The sequence below is a fragment of the Heloderma suspectum genome, chromosome 8 (assembly GCF_057233095.1).
Source record: "Heloderma suspectum isolate Gila_16-S chromosome 8, 16-S_ref, whole genome shotgun sequence".
Taxonomy (NCBI): Eukaryota; Metazoa; Chordata; class Lepidosauria; order Squamata; family Helodermatidae; genus Heloderma; species Heloderma suspectum.
Window position 1 is genome coordinate 28,229,166 of NC_139465.1, and position 19,861 is coordinate 28,249,026.

The window sequence follows — 19,861 nt, forward strand, 5'->3', positions numbered from 1 at the left end:
GGCATTCAGGGTGACAACGCTGTGTGGTAGGTACGGCTGCTGCAATAAGGCCACCCAGTAAACTTTGTGGCTATGCAAAGATCTGAAACTGGGTTCCCTCAGTCTAACACTTTTGACCTTTACACATTTACACCCACTTGAGAAGTTTCACTAGTCTGATCAAAAGGATCAAGGGCCTACCTTGTCCAGCTTGCATCCCTTCTTTATCCCCCAGAGAAGAATAGCAAGTGGAGGGAGGTACTTTTCTAGTTGCCAGGTGTATAACAAGCTGCTGTGGAATTATGTACCAAAGCTCCTTGTTTCCTTTGGATGTCAAACCTTGTCCAGCTTGCATCCCTTCTTTATCCCCCAGAGAACAATAGCAAGTGGAGGGAGGAACTTTTCTAGTTGCCAGTTGTATAATAAGCTGCTGTGGAGTTATGTACCAAGGCTCCTTGTTTCCTTTGGATGTCAAACCTTTCTCCCAACCAAGAACCTGCAGATTTACCTTGCAATATATCTCTAGGCAAAATTCAGCGATAACCAGATGTGTTGCCAACAGGCAACGGTTCTGTTTAGGATTCAGCATACAATAAACATACTAATGGTTGAAGGAAATATTTTATTAAGCAAAAGCTAATAAACAAAGCAGAAGATGAAAGCAGACCACCGCAATATAATAATTGCACCAAGCAGCTACAAAGCAAGATCAAAAGCTTATGCCCCTTCTGTCACTGGGAACCCCCTTTGAACCAGCAATGGGGACCTAAATAGGCCTGCTACACAGCACATTCTGAATCAGCCTGCATCAAGGTTCTGAATTGGGAGGGTCCAGGACACACATATACACCATTAGGCTCATATTAACCCCTTGTCTATTCTGAAGCTCTACTCCAATGACTTCAAATTTTTTTGGCAGTAACCCAGCATAGATAATTCCCATCCCAGCTAATAAATGGCCAAACCTTGAGATCTTGCCAGAGGTGTATCTACCAACTTGGAGCTGTACAGTCTCAAATGGATCGTTGACGCTAGGAACTCATGGGAAAAAGCATAACTGACGACTGGGAAATATGAGAAGGAAATATGAGAAGGAGATGGCGCACCACAACTCCTTGAAATGACATTGGTCTTCTGTATTTCCACTACACCAGAATATGGGGGAAAGGAAGATATATACAAATCTGCCTTCTGTACACACACAGGATGTAGCTAAGTTGTTCTACCCATACAAATGTATGTGCGATTCCACAGGGACCACATTGCACATCATCCAATGTAATCCAAACTGTTTCAGATTATTATGGATGGATATGCTTTCAATTATCCCATCCATCTCCTGATGCCGATGGGAATGAATAATTTGCAGAAGCCACAGATGGCTTTCCCTCTTGAGTTACTAATTTCAAAGCTGGCTTCAGGCTTCGGGGGGTCCTTGACCAGAATCCTTCTGATGGGCCTCTGCCTATTCAATTCAGCATCCTGGTGGGGTTACCTGGTGGTGGCAGAGTTCCTCTGCTGAGCACTGAGCAGCCACCATTTTAATTTCCCACAATGCCCCCTATGCAGTATCACTCTGGGACATTAATGGAAATTAAAATGGTAGATGCCTGGTCACCCAGCACTGAGGTGGGTTTGGGGTGGTGGTAAGGAATGGGGAAGCAGGGTAAGTGTCAGTTGTGGGATCTGTGAGGGTGCTGGGCCCTTGACAGCTGCCCAAGAATGGTGTGTGGTGATGCTAGATATGACTATGTTGCATGCAATTCTTAATTGCATACAATTATCTGTGAGTCGGGGCCAGTTTTTATACCAATCAGTACAAATCTCCAGTGTCTCTCAGGTGTCTCAAGAAAAAGAAAGAAAGAAAGAAAGAAAGAAAGAAAGAAAGAAAGAAAGAAAGAAAGAAAAGATTCTGGGATTCCATTAAAATATATATATAATGGAACTGTTTCCATGGTTGTCATCATTCTGGGCATCAAAATTATTGGTCTCCAAGTAACACAAGAGGAAGCTGATGGGGTCAAAGAGGTTTCCTATTCCTGACATTAACAGTAGAAAATTGATATTTTATGTTAATAAAACTAACTTTGACTTTATGTTTTTATCCCATGTTGTGTTTCTTTGTCTTAATAACTGCTGTAGATAACCGGCACCAGGAAGCCAAAGTTCCAGTTGCGATCAAGGTCCTTGATGTAAATGACAATGCTCCAAAATTCCCAACTCCTTACGAAATAACTGTTTGTGAAAAAACACAGACCATTGAGGTAACTTCTGCCACACAGGCCTGATTTCTGAATGGCAGAGAGAAATATGGATGTTGTTATGTGTGTTTTTTAAGTGTAGACTATCAGAGAAAATTCATTTGTGAACCGCCCAGAGAGCTTCAGCTATTGGGCAGTATAGAAATGAAATGAAATGAATGAATGAATAAATAAATAAATAATTTTAATATAGATTTTGCTATTGGATGTGAGGATGTAAAATATGTAGTATATTTTAATTATATTTATTTATTTATTTCTATACCACCCAATAGCCGAAGCTCTCTGGGCGGTTCACAAAATTATATAATTAAGCCTAATTATAGGCTTAATTTTATAATTAAGCCTAATTATAGGCTTGGAGCTCACAGATTGCCCACACTGAAAAGCGTTAGGATGCCAAGCTCTTTGGAAATGCAAATTTAGTGAGGTATTAAAACTTTTTCTGAATTTGTAGGTGGTGGTGGTGGTTGTTAGTTGAGTTTTATCATGGCTGGCCCTACCATTAGGCAGAGTGAGGCAGTTGCCTCAGGAAGATGTTGGGTCATCCATACTGAAAGCAGAACTCCTGCAGGCCTTGCTCATATTATTCCCTCCCCCGTTTTTTGAGGGAGCAAAATCATATGTGCAGTTGTCCAGCTTCTGGAGGACTGGACATCATCATGGAAGCTCAAGCTCATGCATTTCTTCCCCTATGGAGTTGCAGGGCCTCTACATGTGTGTGTTTCGTTTTGTTTTAAATGGACTGGAACTTAGTTTCATTTAGACGACAAATGTGCAACTTGTTTCAAAAATAAGGGCATTATCCTTTTGTTCCATACAAGCCAGATCTATGGCATTGTCCCATTCTGACACTTCAGTTTTGAGTTCTGGATTGCCTATCTTACTGATGAGCTTGAGGATCTATCCAGCAGGTCAAGGAGCAGGTCCATGGCAAAGTTGTTGAACCAGCGGGGAGCTGGGTCTAAACTAGCAGGGATAGATGGATCTGTTAATATCAGTTTTGCCAAGATTGTCAGCTTTTGAGGTCAAACTTCTGTCGTATTTCTGCAACATCTTGCAATTTTTTTTTTAAAAAAAAACCCATCCGCAAATCCTTATGCTTTTTTCATAATGTATGCATTAATGTATGCATTTTTAAGCATTCATTAATGCATAAATTACCTTTTCCTGTTCATAATTATTTGAATGAAAATAAGAACAGGTCACAAATGAAAACAGGAAAGAACTGAAATGAGCTTCGAAGTAGAGTTTGGAGAATTTTGGTGAGCTTGAGCATACCTGGTTGTCTCATCCTTAGTTTTGGAGTGTTGGTCATGGAACACTAACTTCTCCTGGTCTCCTTAAATGCTGGATTTAGAGTGAGGTCCTGCTTAGAGGAGGAGGCCTTGTCTAGTTACAGGTAGAGATGTTGGAGAAATCCAAAATGTATTAAAATGACTTTGGATTTCTGTGAAACTGATTCACAGATTCTGTAGTGGGACAGCATCTTCCAAGCCTTGCAGATTCTGCAGACGTGAAGACCAGTTTTTGTTTTGTTTTTTCACTGTCTGGAATTGTACACAAATTTAGTCATAAAAAAATATGAAAGTTGCTGAAAAATACGCTGATATAGACACCTTTCTTTTCTTTTTTTAAAGCAAAGTTTCCTAGTTCTCTGATCTCTCTTCAGCCTCTGCTGTGTTGCAATCCGTTTTATGAATGCACTCTGCTTATTGATTGTACACTGAGCTAAGAAAAAATATGCAAAATGTTTTGTGCAAGTGAAAGTTCTGTAAATTGTGGCATACTTTTTTGGTGTATTTTTCTGAAGGGGAAAAAAAGATCTGATTCCACCAATGACTGAATAATAGAACGAAAGATGCTTGGCAGTCTATGAAATACATATGGAATGGTTTTAACCAAATCCATAAATCCCCTAGTTACAGGTGTGGGTTGGTCGGTCCTGACAGGAACGTTGCAGTACGTAGTAGCTATTCATCCACATGGTTCACTTGAAGCATGTACTGTGCCAAGCTCTCCCTCCTTATGGTGTGGTGGCATTGCATGATGCTTTAAGATAGCTCTAAAGGGGGATTCGTCAAATTAATGGAAGGTAAATCTAGCCATGGCTACAAGTCATGACGGCTATCTGACTGCTCCCAGCAGATGCAGAAGCTGAATGCCTCTGATTTACTAGTTGCTGGGCAAAATCGGTGTGTGTGTGTGTGTGTGTTGCCCTCATGTTCTCCTTACAGGCTTCCTCTGAGGCATCCAGTTGCCCACTGTGCAAAATAGGATGCTAGAGTAGTTAGCCCTTTGCTCTGATCCAGCAGGGCCCTTCTTACATTCATTTTGTTCTGGGAGGGGCCGGGGAACATGTATGAGCTTATATCCCATTGGTGGCGATATAATTTTCCTTCATACATAAAGTTGCAAAAAAGGGAACACTTTTAAAATGCTCTGCATGCTTACAAGTGCCTTTCTTTTACAGCCATTAATTACAATTACTGCAGAGGACAAGGATGATACAGCCAATGGCCCAAGATTTATCTTCGGTTTGCCACCAGAAATAACCCAGAAGCCTAATTTTACCCTCCGAGACAATCGAGGTTTGTACTGAGATTTACTATACTGGACAGAAGCAAAGTAATTACTCATATCATGCCATACAGCAATAAGTTTGTTAGCCATGAGTGGCTATCTAGGACTCTGGCTATCTCAGGCTGAAATTTTTGCGCAGGTGCATGAAATGCACGTGATGATTAGAGCAATTCCTTTAGTGTATCATCACTAGCATTCATCCTGATAAATAGGTGTAATATAAGATGAATATGAAAGATGTGTTGCAATTACAAGGACTAGTGGGAAAGGTGTAATATGCACAATACTTCTCTATTAAAGCTCACTCTGGTTGCCTCCGTGATTTCAGAAACAGCAACCAGCATGTCATCTCTAAGCCCTATTAGATTCAACAAATACGATGGAGAGTGGGCAGTCTTCTGATTTGTTCGTGCTTCTCACAGTTGTGGAAGAATGGTGTGTGTGTGTGTGTGTGCGTCCGCACGTGCACATGTGATAAAAATAGAAACTTTGAATGATGCCAAATTTTGCCCCATCCTCATTCAAAATTCTTTCCAGTCAGTCTTCATTTTACTTTAACGTTGGTGGACAATGCTAGTGCCTACACCCTGGAAGACCACCGTGGCACAGTTTTGCTAGCAGTCATTATCAAAGTAGAATAATGTAAATCCAGCATGTAACATAGGACCAGACAGAGGAGGAAAGCTAAAGAAAGCCTTAATGTGATACCACCACCAACACCACCACCATCACCATCATCGTAATAGAGCACCATCAAAGCACATAAGCAAAAAGAATTTTGTGGCACTTAAAGACTAAACAATAACAACAACAACAACAACCACCACCACCACCCAGCACCATCAATGCATATAAGCAAAGTCTTGCGGCAACTTAAAGACTAACACATTTATTATGGTGTAAGTTTTCATGGAGTGCTCTTCTGTGGTACAGATATTGGGGGTGGAACGAGAGAGAGAGAGAGAGAGAGAGAGAGAGAGAGAATGGTTACACATGGTGGTCATGGGTAATGTAAACAGTGAAATTAGAGCAATACGATAATGGAACCAATTACCTAGGGTGGTAGTGGGCTCTCCCACACTGGCGGCATTTAAGATGAAGCTGGACAGCCATCTCTCAGGGATCCTCTGACTTGGATTCCTGTACTGAGCAGAGGGTGGAACTCAGTGGTCTTATAGGCCCCTTCCAACCCTCCTATTCTATGATTCTAGGTCAGAGGGAAAGGAAATGCAGGAGGTACAGACAGATTTCAAGCACTTCTGTAGAAACAGTGAAAAGTTATAGCTCTTTGCTTTGAGAGTTTTTGTGGAAAAAATCAATTTTTACCTGCACCTAGCACAAAACCCATTGGGCCAAACTGTCTGAAATTTGGCAGGAAGAGTCCCCTTCAGGGGGGCTGAGAGATCCCCACATTTCATGTATGTATCATAAAAACTGGAAATGTTATGGCTGTTGGTATTTTCTCATGAAAGTCAATGAGAAAATGTAAAAAACAAGTGATTCGGATGTCTGAATCTCGCTCCGGATCCGAGTCAAAATGGATGGGGTCCAAATTGATCCGAAGCAGAGTGGGGCTGCTTTGGAAAATCCAAAGTGGCATCCGAAGCAAGAGTGGAGAGTCTGCGCCAGTACAGCCGTAGTACATGGGCCTGCCTTTAAAAATGGTTCAGAAAGTGAAGCTGGTACAAAATAGAGCTACAAGATTATTAATAAGGACTGGGAAATTTGACCATATTCCACCTGCTCTTTGTCAGCTGCACTGGCTGCCAGTCTGTTTTCAGGCCCAATCTAAAATGGTGGTTTTAACCTTTAACATCCCCAGCGGTTTGGGACCAGGTTACCTGAAAGAATGCCAGCTAAATGAAGTAAAGTGGGTAACCACCAGGGAGAGGGCCTTTTTGGTAGTGGCATCCTGGTTATGGAACATCTTTCCCAGATACATCCATTTAGTGCTTTTTGGCACCAGGTGAAGTCCTTTTTGTTAACCCAGGCTTCTAAAATAATGTGTGTTTTATGGTCTGGACTTGCTAGGTTTTTGTGTGTGTTTTTTTAACAAAAAACCTGTTTTTTTAATAGTTTTTATTGTTTTATATTGTAGTTTAATTGTTGTATTTGTTTTGTGAGCCACCCAGAGAACTTGTATTATGGGGTGTCTGTCCAAATAATATACATAAATAAACAAACAAATACGCTAAGCATGTTGGTTACTGATAAACTGTGCCCCCTCCTCTGTATTAAACATATTGTGTATACATATAAATTAAAGGAAAACCAGTCATAGTTATTGTGACACTTGCGATGGTAGCATCCAGTGAGAAGCAGAGAGAGCAGACATTAGAGAGAGCAGAGATCTCTCTAGCCTTTCTTGTTTGAGCAAAGGGCTGGATGCTCCCGATCTTGTCTGAACTTGGAAGCTAAGCAGGGTCAGTCCTGGTTAGTACTTAGATGGGAGACCGCCTGGGAATCAGACTTCCTGCATTGAGCAGGGGCTTGAACTCAGTGGTCTTGTAGGCCCCTTCCAACTCTATGATTCTATGATTTCTTTGAAACATGTAGTGGATCATGTTGCTCTGATAATGTGCCCGCTAGTGATGTTATGGAGAAAGGGTACAAACCATCTGCTCTATCATTGTGTCTTTATCTGCTGGTCCCTGTGGAGGTGATAATAGTTGTGATGACAATGACATCATTTGGATAATGCATGAACTGGGACATAGCTTAACAGTCTTGAACAAATCTTACTTGATGGCTGGGATAGTCCTCTTCAAATACAATAGCAGCACCAGTTCCTTAGATTGGTTGAGTCCACTGACTTTTTTTCTTTTCTTTGATGAAGGCAATATTGAATGAAAGACAAATTACTCCCACAAAGGAGGCATCACACAATTACCGGAGAGTGTTTGCAATGTCTTCTGCACACATGCAAGCAACTTGCAAATAGGCTTCTTCCCTGCAGATGACCACACAAAAGCATGAACATCTGTAGGGGGCCTGGCAAGAAGCATGCCCAACCCTGGGGGAGAAGGCAGGAATACAGCCTAACTCCCTGATAATCACATGAGAAATATACAAAGGGGGCTAGATAAAAGTTACAGTGCAATCCTATACATGTCTACTCAGAAGTAGGCCCCATTGATTTCACCGGAATGACTCCTAAGTAAATGTGCATAGGATTACAGCCTTAAAGAGGCATGGAAAAGAGACAGAGGCTATATAGTTATGAATGGTTGTACCATTGTCAAACTGCTTCACTTAGCATTGCTGTTAACAATTGTTAATAATATCACATCAGATGTTGCTGTTTTTAAAGATAGGCCTCCACCCGAAGAATTACTTAATTTCTTGGATATTTACTGAATAGCCAGCCCATTCTTTGGTTAACAAATTAACATCATATTAAGAGAGCCAGTGTGGTGTAGTGGCTAGAGTGTTGGACTAGGAGTCGGGAGATCTGGGTTCTAGCCCCCACTCAGCCATGGAAGCTGACTGGGTGACTTTGAGTCACAGACTCTCAGCCCAACCTACCTCACAGGGTTGTTGTGAGGATAAAATGGAGAGGAGGAGGATTGTGTACACTGCCTTGGGTTCCTTAGGAGGAGAAGAGGCGGGATATAAATGTAATAAATACAAATAATAATAATAATAATAATAATAATGTGGTAATATGTGAATTAAGCTGTAGTTAACCAGCATGAAACAAATCTTAGTTTTCTGGATTTTGGTCAATGACTTCCTTTCCTCCCCTTCTGGGAAAAGCAACAGCACTGAATTGAAGACAAATTCTAATAGAAGTATTTGATAATCTATTGAAGTGAATTGCTTTAGCAGACACCACTTGGAAGGTTTTATCCCCCCCCCACACACACACACACATATTTTGAATCCATTGGGTTTATCTTTCCCGACTTGTTTTTTTACTAGTTCTCCAACCACCTGACACATTTCTTAATATATTCATGTAATTTTCATGAGGGGGGAAACCCCATAGCATAGTTAATTTAATTTTGTGTGTGTGTGTGTGTGTATGTGTGTATGTGTATATGTGTTTATAAAAGATTAAGCTGCGGAGTCAAAGTGAATAGCAGGAATTCAAAAGGCTTCTAGCAAGTAAGCTTTTTCCTGTGACAGACTGTCTTCCAATTTGCAAGTCAAATAACTTAAAGTTTCTTTCTTTTTCTCCCATTTGTAAATCAGAGTAATCTTTGTATCATGCCACCACACTCTCAGGGAATTTGCTAGTTTAAAAGAAAAATGGCTTTATTAACTGCAGAAACTGGTTAATAAAAACTCCAGTGTATTAGGCCCCTGCCAGAACATTTAAAGTGAATATCGTCCTACAATGTTCGTTTAATAGAATTTCTCCTTCCCATCTTCTAGAAATAATTACATATTGAAATAAAAAGTCACATTTTACATCCTGCTAATAGTCAATGGTGTGACCAGCTTTTTCAGCCCATTTTCTACAGAAAAGACGAGATAATGGGTAATTTCATGCTGTGATAAAGTGCTGCACCGCTTTCCTTTGGAGTGTTTACTCACATTGTGCCATGTTAACAGACAACCGTCTTCTTACCTCATACTCTGTATATGCATTTGGCATCCATTCTCATCCCATGATGGCTTTGGGAATGTACTAGTACTGCAGGAAGATCAGAGGCAAACCAATGAGCCACTTTATGTGAGTTCTCCTTTAGCCTTAGCGTATAACCAGGAGCATTGGAAGAAGTAGCAATAAATAAAGGGCTATCTTGCATGGCTCTCTGCCATGTAGCAGAGGTATCCTGCAGCTTTCAGTGATCAAAAACACTGAATGAACAAGAACACATCATCACCTCCAGCCCTCAATAGCTTCAGGACTGGATACACACACACACCCCAACTGGAAAAGGGCAAAACATTTTGTTTGTGTGGGTGGGTGGGTGGGTGGGTGGGGGGTTACATCAGATATCTCTTCATTTCTATGTGAGGGTCCGATATAAACACCACAGTCATTACATGACCCCCAAAGCAGTATTATATGATGCTGTGCTGTACTGAATACACGTGTGCAAATTTCACCTATCGGAGCTTTCTTTTGAAAACTTTCTTGTAGGAAATTCACACACAATTCTTTAAAGAATGGGTATGGACTGAGCCATGGTGACTGAATAATTCCAGTGGTCATGCAGTGCTCAGCTACAGGATAGGATTACTTTTGTGAAGACAATAACAATGTCTTTGCTCTTATGAATCCACTATTGCATCATGCCTGGCCTACATCTGGAAACTGGAGAAGCATTACAGGAAATTGCATCCAACCAGATCTGGCTGTTCATCTGCCCACTGTGAGAATCCTGAGTTATACGAATATGTTGACCATTTTTTCAATAGGGAAAGAGATCTCTGTGATATGTACCTTAGATTTAAACAGGCTAAGATTGTCAAGTTCAGGCTGTAAGACTTTTTATATAGGCCTCTATGCATGCATAGGCCATTGAGACTATTGACCTCTTTCTCTTTGATGCATTTTCTGTACAATCAAGGACATTTGGCCTGCTCCACTGAATTAAATTTCCCCTCTGGTACAACAGGTAGTAGATACAATAATCTATACCAAACATCTTCAGAAAAAAAGAGAGATTAAAAGAGTAGAAATTTAAATGAAAACAAAACAACCTGAGGACATTTTCCAAGGTGTCTGGAGGAACATCAGAGATAAGGAAATAAGCATATGTGGATATAATACATTATAAACATATAACACCAACCGATTTATGAAGGATTTGGTTATGAGGTAATAGCTGGCTGCTGGTACACTTGAAATAATAATACAAAATGCATTAATGGAGTTAGAAATAGTTTGGAATGGATATGTCCCTCCCTTCTGCCACAATTCATTCAGACTGGCTAATCAAGTGGCTGCAATAGAGGGCACATGGCTCAGTGGTAAAGCACATGCTTTGCACGCAGAACATCCCAGGTTCAATCCCTAGCATGACCAGGAAGGGCTGGAACAACTCCTGCCTGAAACCCCAGAAAGCCTCTGACAGTCAGTGTTGACAATACTGAGCTAGATGCACCAATGGTCTGACTCGATATAAGGCAGTTTCCAATGTTCCTAACATGCTGCTTTTGGAGTGTGCAAAAGACGAGCAAAGGGCTGGATGTGCCTGACCTCATCTGATCTTGGAAGCTAAGCAGGGTCAGCCCTGGTTAGGACTTGGATGGGAGACTGCCTGGGAATCAGGCTTCCTGCACTGAGCAGGGGGTTGGACTCGATGGTCTTGTAGGCCCCTTCCAACCCTATGAGTCTATGATCTGTAATCTAAGAATTACAGTTTTAGGGCAGCTTGAACATGATTATGGACTTTAGAATAACTAGGGATGGCAGAGAATTCCGCCACGGACCCCAATGAGGCTGGATTCTAAAGAATCCGGCCCCCTGGAGTCTGTGGTGGAATGGAGCGCTTACCTCCACCTCCCTCCGGAATCCTCTTTGGCCAGATCCTCCTTGCAGTGAACCTGCAGAACTGCCGGCCGGCTTCAGAGCGCCAGCGATACAGCCGCCATTGCCATATTGCTGGCTGAGGGGGACTGTCTCCGGATGCAAATGGCATCCAGTATGCCATTTGCGGCCGTAAAGGTCTTAGTTTAAGATAAATACAGCCATAAATGGCTGCATTTAGCTTAAACTAAGATCTTTACGGCCGCAAATGGCATAGCAGATGCCATTTGCGTCCCTGCTTTTTCATGCAATAGGCTATGCAAATATTTTTGCATAGCCTATGACCCAAAACTCCCTAAGGGGGGATTCCTTCATTCCATTTTGGATAATTAGTTGATATGTGCCAGGCACTTCATATCTTCCTCTAGTTACATACTATAGTGGACTGGTTTTCATCAAGGTAGTTTACATCATGCATCAGGTTTACAGGTTTCTGGTTCTTAGATTTACAAACACACATGCAAAAGTGTTACTGTGGGAATTAAAACACAACTGTTTGCAGCTAAATAGAGCTTCCATGCCAACCTCGACTATAATATCAAACCTATGTTCGTTCAGTATAAAGTGTATATTTTTACGGTTGAATTTGTTTTGTTTGCCTCTTTTCACAAATATAAGGATACTGAGCAAGATTCTGTAACTGAAGACTAATTGCCAAGGCAGAAATAATGGCTGGTAGTTACTGAAAAGAACAATGTGTCTCTATGACATGGAAAGTAAATGTTAATTTTCTGAACAGACCCTGTTCCTAGGGGCATCTCTATACCAGCCTAAAATCCTGCATTTAAAACGGGGCTTTCTGCTTCCATTTTAACTGCAGGATCACAACAGACTCCCTTTACATGTGCTTCCTTTTCCCCCTCCTTCTCCCCCTTATCTGAGTCTTCCATATGTTTCATTGATCTCGCTCCTCTTCTTGGAGCCTTTCCTCTTTGCATTGAGGAGCTCAAGCGGAACACAACGGGGTAATTTGATAGCTCATTATCTGCGATCTATTTAAAACCAGAGCAAAGGGCATAATGCAGGAGACACCCTGGACAGCCATGGTGGGGTCACAGTGTCATGTAAAGAGCCCGCAAATTTCCATGAAGGAGCAATGTCAATCACAGGATAAAAGCTCTGTGTGAAGGAGCCCTAAAGCAGCCAGCTTAAACTTATACTTTTAGCACACTCCTTAAAGAGGAAGAATTCACAGGCATTTTAGTACTGTCCTGGTACTGATAAAAAATGTCTACATCTGATTATAATCACAGACACAGAGTGGAAAAAATTACAGTAGTGTTTGGCTTGCACCCACCTATTTAAAACAGTAAATAAAGTCTGAGGAAATGATAACATTAGGAATTAGTTTCTGTGTTGAGCCAAATTTAGTTCCAGGGCTGGCTTCACTGGAATTATGCCCAGTGACATTATGTCTGAATATATGCCATTTCTTTCAAGTGCTCGAATGCTATGATGTCTGCCAAACGCAATAAACTGAAAATATAATGAGAGAAAATTATTTTGACAGCTAAATTTAAATAGGTATTTAGCTCCACTTAGAAGTATCACATAAGTCATTATCATTTTAACTAATTTTATCAAACAGTGAATGACTTAAAAAGATGACACAGTTAAAATTCAGAGTGTACTCCTGCACAGTGTTAAACCATAAGTAGGTTCATTTCTTTCAGCAGGACATGCACAAAATAGTGTTTTAGGTTTAAATGCCTGAATGATAAAAATGGATGTGGGGGAGGGGAATCATTCCACTACAAATGAGGGACAAAATACCATTAAAAGTATACCTTAAAATGCTCTAGATAAATGAGGTGAAACTTTATAGAGCTGCAAGTCTCTTAGCAAAACAAGTATTGTACCTGGAAGACATGGGAGTTGCACTCCATGGAACTCTGGGTACTATGGTTAAGGGGCGGTGGAGGGCGAACATAGGTCAGTGAGGGGAGCCGATGCTTTCCATACAAAAGGTCCCAAGCTTAATCCCCAGTATCTCCAGTCAGAAGGATCAGGTTGTATGTTATTGAATGCACTCCTCTAGACATGCGTACAAGCTTCCACACATTCTCAAGATATACATTTATTAAGGGACCTCTTAACATTGGCAATAGGATGTCTGGCAAAATTGCAGGGCCGGCTCTACCATTAGTCAGGGTGAGGCAGTCACTTCAGGTGGCAGATGCTGGGAGGCAGCAGCAAGGTGTTCAGGCAGAGAACTGTATGCCTTGCAGCCTACTCTGAACCCCCTAAGTTAGTCTGCTGCCTTGAAATTTAGTGGAGGATGTTGACCCAACGTTTGTGTTGAAGACAGATTCATCTGCCAGTTCAGTCAGCTTTTGTTCATGGAATGGGACAGGGTGCCGTCTTGTCCTTTGCCTCAGGCAGCAAAATGTCTTGGGCCAACCCTGCAAAAGGGGCCCTCAGTGACACTCTCTCTCTCTCTCTCTCTCCCCTAGCTTCTTCAGTAACAGGGGAATTTATTAAACACAATCAAGAATTTAAACTATGCGCTCAGTAATCAGGGAAATTAACTTGGTAGAACATTTAGAAATCAAGACAATCAAAACAAATATATGCAAAGTTCATGGGGAAATTAACTTAGTTCTCTCAAGTAAGAGAGTCCAGTGTGTAAACTAGGCCATAGTTAGTCTGGGCTTCTGAATCCAAGGGGCTTGGGGATAAGCAAATATGGAGTTCCTAACACTATTGGGAAAGAAAGGAGAAAAGTTTGGGGATGAGCTTGTAAGAGTGGGGAAGAGAGAAAGATTTCAAGGGACTCTGTCCTAACAAGGAGCAGTGTGATCAGCTAATCTTGTTGCACAGTCACAGTAACAAAAGGGGCTGGTGGAAGAATAGCTAGGCTACAACACACACATTTCCCATTCCTTGTGCACAATCCATTCTTTATTATTAGTGGATGGAAGTTCAGTTTACGTGGTGTATCGGGCACTTCCCGAGCAAAGTGGGGAGGGCAGCGCTGAAGTGGAGGATGAATTTGACAAGTTCTTTGGCAAGTACAGAATATGTCTCTGCTGGCCTAAAGGAAGTAGCTGCGGAAAGGATGGAACAGACAAGGATATTTACAAGGGGAATACATAGCGGACAGGCAGACTTGAGAAAGACCTCTGATTTTTTTTTTTAAATGGCGACCCCCTTTGCACAAATGTAAAGACCCCAAAATAATATTAAAACACACACCATGATCCCATTTGTGCAAATTTAAAGACCCCAGAAACCATAATAAAAAACACCATCACAATTGCACAAATAACAGGAGCTGAAAAAAGTGTCTCTTTATTTAATGTGTGCAAAAACAAAAAAACACCACCATCATTTCTGGACTCAGAAAGGAAAAAAACAAAACAAAACAAAACCCACTGTGAAATCCTGCAAGACTTAAATGGAATGGAATCCCTAGTGGTGAGGCGAGTACATAAGCAGCCAGACTCAAATGAGATGGGAAAAAGTGATGGAGGATGGACAGATCAGCAGGTCAGTGCTCTTGGCAATGCTCTCTCTCTAGGTTTGTCTTCGGCCAGCAAAAATGACCAGGTCTATCGAGGCTTACCCATGAGACTCTGGAGTTTGTCACACTCCCAAAAAGTGGGTGGGATCCTGCCAACAATAGGTAGGCCAGGAGACCCAAAATGGTTGCAGTAGCATGGTCCCAGGATGGTACTGGTCTAAAAGCTATCAATGGAATCAAGCTAGTGTCTTAGCAAGGCACGCTTGAAGCTCTTATAATCGTTTGAATAAACATTTCAGAGGAACAAAAGGGTGTCATACCTGGCATGACAAAAACACAACGAAACTGCAGAAAAGCCATTCTAAGCTACAAATAATGGGGTTGAGACAATTCCTTTCTAGAGCCATCTCAAATGGAAAAGAGGAAAATATTGGGATGGAAAGAGGGTGCTGAGCCTGCAGCTATTCAAATATTGAGTCCTTCTTGCCATGTTGAAAATTTTCCAGTCTTACAACTTGGCATTGATGTAATTACACTTTGGGAGATCATTTTGGGGATGGCATGTGCAATTGCATTAACAGTTTGCTCATCCTAGGGCTACTGAATATTTGCAGTTTTGATTACAGTGGTATTGCTAGATCTGACTTTGCTTACATGACCTGCTGAGCTATTAGGCACAACCACTTTGCTCTCACTTTCCCCACCTTAGATCAGGCAAGGATTCCTTAAAAGGGCCATGTCCACAATTGCCTTTACTGTTGTCTGCAATGCTTGCCCTAACTATTGAGCTGCCTGCTAACAAGCAGGTGAAGGGAAAAACATCTACCAGAGATCCTGAACGTTGTTGGTTATGTATTGGAAATGAGGGCATATTATTCAGGAGCTCAAATATAAAATTCAGCAACAGGAGATGCTTCAACTAGGGTTGTGCCACAACTGGGGGAGGTGTTTCACAAAAAAAACTGCCCCTCACATACACAAAAATGATGGGGAGGTAGGTTACTGCAAAATTTTACCATTTTTAGATTTATTCATGATAGAACTATCCATATGACCAGAAGCATAGCCCTTACTCTAAATGGGCTTAATTTGTCTTTATTGGCAACAGCAAAACGGAGTGGCTATTTAACATCTTGATGTCATTAAACTATGGGGTTCCTGATAGGCTGGAACTATTCACAGCAGTATGAAACATTAGAGAAAAAAGAAGTCAAAGCAGCAGTACAGGAATGAAGCAGTTGCTGTGACCAGTTGCGAACAGCCATTATAAAAGCAGAATTAAGGTGTAAAGGCATGCCCTTCCTGAAAACATTCTGAGGTAAAAAACTGAATCCAGGAGAACATTTGGCTGATCCTTAACTTCAGTCAACCTGTGTTCTTTTCAACACTGCATTTAATACTCAAGTAACTGAAGTGATGAAAGCAACAGAGTGTGCAGAAGATGGTAAACTGTATATGAAAGGGCAAATGTAATTCCTTCTTGGAAAGGGGTGACATTGGAAGACAGACAAATAATCGTTATCTCATTTAAAATAGATAACACGGCAAGTGTTTACGCGAAACGCACGAGCTACAGTCGACAGATGCAAGATATATACTTTCTGCCTATTGTGATAAGTGATGGTGGGATCCCTCCACAGAGTAGTACCAACATGCTCACCATTCGGATTTGTGGCTGTGATAGAAAAGGTGATGTGATCTCTTGCAACCCAGAAGCCTACACCTTGAATGCTGGACTTAGCACTGGAGCTTTAATCGCAATCCTTGCTTGCATTGTGATTTTATTAGGTAAGGAAAACTCAACTCCCCCCTCCCATTTTTCCTTCCCATCCTCCTCCTCCATCTGAATACGATGTACAATCCAACAAAAATTGTTCTAAGTCTGTTTAAATCAATGTGCCTGGTCTTCTCAAGGAGCAGCTGGAATGGTAAACTAGTATCTGGACTAGTTCAGTTTGGAGGTGGGTCCTCATATGTTGTAATGATCCCCCCTTTGGGGAAAAAAATGCACACACCCTAAATCTATCTGTAGAAAAATTGCTAGACTTTCCCCTAACAGCTACTTTTCTACATGTAGGGTGTTTTTTAATGGGGACACAAAGATGTGTGGCCAAAGCTGCAATCTGGTAGAGTCCAGATGCAGGTTTACCACCTCATCTGCTATTTATGACAACCAGGTATGGGTTGAAGAACTGTCACCATTTCTCAGTGGAAGGGGAAAAAAATGAGATTTTTTCTGAGAATCTCACCCATTTTGCTGAATATTCTCTGCACGTTCTCCACCATTTTGTGTATGTGGTGGCTTCAATTTTTTTGTGCTGGCTGCCATTTTCCCACAAGGCCCTGGAAAAAAAGTTATGTCTAGGGTATTGTGAGGGATACAAAATGGCTGCCTGACAGAAAACAGAGGAGTTCTGCTGTTTCTGCTTGTAGTGGCGGGGCGGGGCGGTGCGGGGCGGGGCGGGGCGGGGCGGGGGTGGGAGAAGTTGTTCCACCACTACCACACCTGGTAATGGTGTGCCGTCTCTTAAGAATTCGTCCCCCCAGAGAATATTTGACAAGTTATCCCTCTCCCCAATTCTGCCCCTGAGAATAGGGCGGAGAATTTAGGGAGGCTAATACTTAGCTGATGCTTTTAATGGCACCCAGCCATTAGTAGATTTTCTTGAATCAGGTCTAGAAACATTTATATTAATGAGGTTAAGAAATGTGATAGTGACATCCAGGAAATAAAGCATTATTGCATAACTTGTGATGTGCCCAGCTGAGCACCTTTCAATTCCACCCAGTATCTCTACATATTATTCCTAGATTTACCCCAAACACAAGGAAATCATTTGTTTCATTATGTGTCTACTTTTAAAGCAAAATAACAATAACAAAATAACCTCTTTATTTCTCCCATCAGTGATTGTAGTGTTATTCGTAACACTTAAACGTCAAAAGAAAGAGCCTCTCATTGTTTTTGAAGAAGAAGATGTACGAGAGAATATTATTACTTACGATGATGAAGGTGGCGGAGAAGAAGACACAGAAGCTTTTGACATTGCTACTTTGCAAAACCCAGATGGCATCAATGGATTTATTCCTCGCAAAGACATAAAGCCGGAGTACCAATACATGCCACGGCCAGGGCTTCGGCCAGCGCCAAACAGTGTTGACGTTGATGACTTTATCAACACAAGAATACAAGAAGCAGATAATGACCCAACAGCTCCTCCATATGACTCTATCCAGATCTACGGCTATGAAGGAAGAGGCTCAGTGGCTGGTTCACTTAGCTCATTAGAGTCAGCAACGACAGATTCCGATTTGGACTATGACTATCTACAAAACTGGGGACCTCGTTTTAAGAAACTAGCAGACTTATATGGCTCCAAAGACACTTTTGAAGATGATTCTTAACAATAAAGTTACAAATTTGGCCTTAAGAACTGTGTCTAATGTTCTGAAAAGAAAAATTCAGAGGAAATGTAAGCAGGTATTTTTTAAAATTAAAACAAGGAAAGGCTCATATAAAGCATTTAGGTTTGGGGGTGGGGGGGAAGTCCTTTAATTAAAAAAAAATGGACAGGAAAAGTGGTAAATACTGTGAAGTACCTTTTCATGCAAAAGGCAAAGGTAGGAGCTGGTTATCAACTTTGCTAGAAGGGGGAAGGGATGACCACTTGTGAAATACAAAATATTTAAGTGACAGGAAATTCTAAAAGTCATCCTAGAATTGAGGGCAATCTTTTTATGTATTATGAACAGCTAAGTCTTTTATGTCACAGAAGCTTCCACAAATTAGAAAGGATAACAGTTCTGAGCTGTAATTTCGCCTTAAACTATGGACACTCCCTACGTAGTGCATTTTTAAACTTGAAATATATAATATTCAGCCAGCTTAAACACATATGATGTATGTACAGGACAATGTACAATTATAATGTCTCTTGAGCATCCGACTTGTTTCTGCTGACTCTTGTAAATCTTTTTGCTTATACTTTCATCTTAATCTAATATGTGCCAGATATAAAACTCTGTCTTGTTGCAGTGGGAGGCGCCCTATTTCTATGTCATTTTTAAATGTATCTATTTGTACAATTTTAAAGTTCTTATTTTTAGTATACATACAAATATCAGTATTCTGACATGTAAGAAATGTTACATCACACTTATATTTTATGAACATTGTACTGTTGCTTTAATATGTGCTTCAATATACGAAGCAGACTTTGAAATAAAAGGATTCTTTTTTTTATTCTTGTTTTGTTTATTAAATGTTTAAAGGGAAAACATTGTTTCTAATGCCCCATTTACTTCTGTATATCCCTATACTTCTAACTACAAATTTGACCTTTTAATAGCCCTATTTATTATGCCTTTGTAGCTAAAGTTGTCTTGTTAAGTGATTATTTAAAATCAATTATAAGTTGTTCTTTAAAGAAAAAATACTGGTAAAGTCTATACAGAGCTGGTGACTGCATTGACAGTGCACTCATTTTAATACAAAATGAGTATGCTCTAGAGTAATTTCAATTTCTGCTTCTAAGTATTGCCATGTTACATGCATTTATCTTACCTCTTGACAATCCCACAGGCTTCCTCAAATGAGGTGATAAATGTGCAGGCACATACACTGTCCCTACAATTTCCTCCATGCTGAATATCCATCTTAGGATTCTATGGGCTGCAAGAGACTGAAATCTGGGTCTGATCCAATTGTAGATTACAGGGCCACTAACAATTATCTATCCAGTTATTGCCTTAGTACTGCATTAATTGGGACTTTAACGTTTAAGCAGGTATTTAATGTAGTTTGGTGGACTAGTATTGCTGCATCTAAGCAAAAAGAATGAGATGGTCTGCATTCAGGGTCTGCATCAGGGGTTGGCATGGTCAGGCACCTGCTGAGGGTCCACACCCTAGCAGGGGGGCCAAGGACAAGAGCCCCCTCAACCTGCCCCTCCTCCTCACCGTTGCAACCTGCTTGTTCACCCTCCTTTTGCTCTGGGCCAGGCACCAGCAGCAGTGTGAAGGAGTAGCAGTGGATGCCAATGCCTCTTGCTCACCGGCTCTGTGCTTCGCAAGCAAGCATTCCCAAGCAGG

At 41.1% G+C, this 19,861-nt stretch overlaps 1 protein-coding gene across 2 annotated transcripts in view; it reads left to right on the forward strand.

The window, feature by feature from the left end:
• Positions 1-19,134, forward strand: part of CDH11 (cadherin 11) — a 153,451-nt gene extending 134,317 nt beyond the window's left edge. For both annotated transcript variants that reach the window (XM_084813263.1, XM_084813264.1), the window contains 4 exons: positions 2,122-2,243; positions 4,714-4,831; positions 16,307-16,558; positions 17,679-19,134. In XM_084813263.1, coding sequence (XP_084669389.1) covers positions 2,122-2,243; positions 4,714-4,831; positions 16,307-16,558; positions 17,679-18,175 — 989 coding nt within the window. In that variant the 3' untranslated portion in view covers positions 18,176-19,134. The remainder of the gene's footprint in view (positions 1-2,121; positions 2,244-4,713; positions 4,832-16,306; positions 16,559-17,678) is intronic.
• Positions 19,135-19,861: the final 727 nt, after the last annotated feature.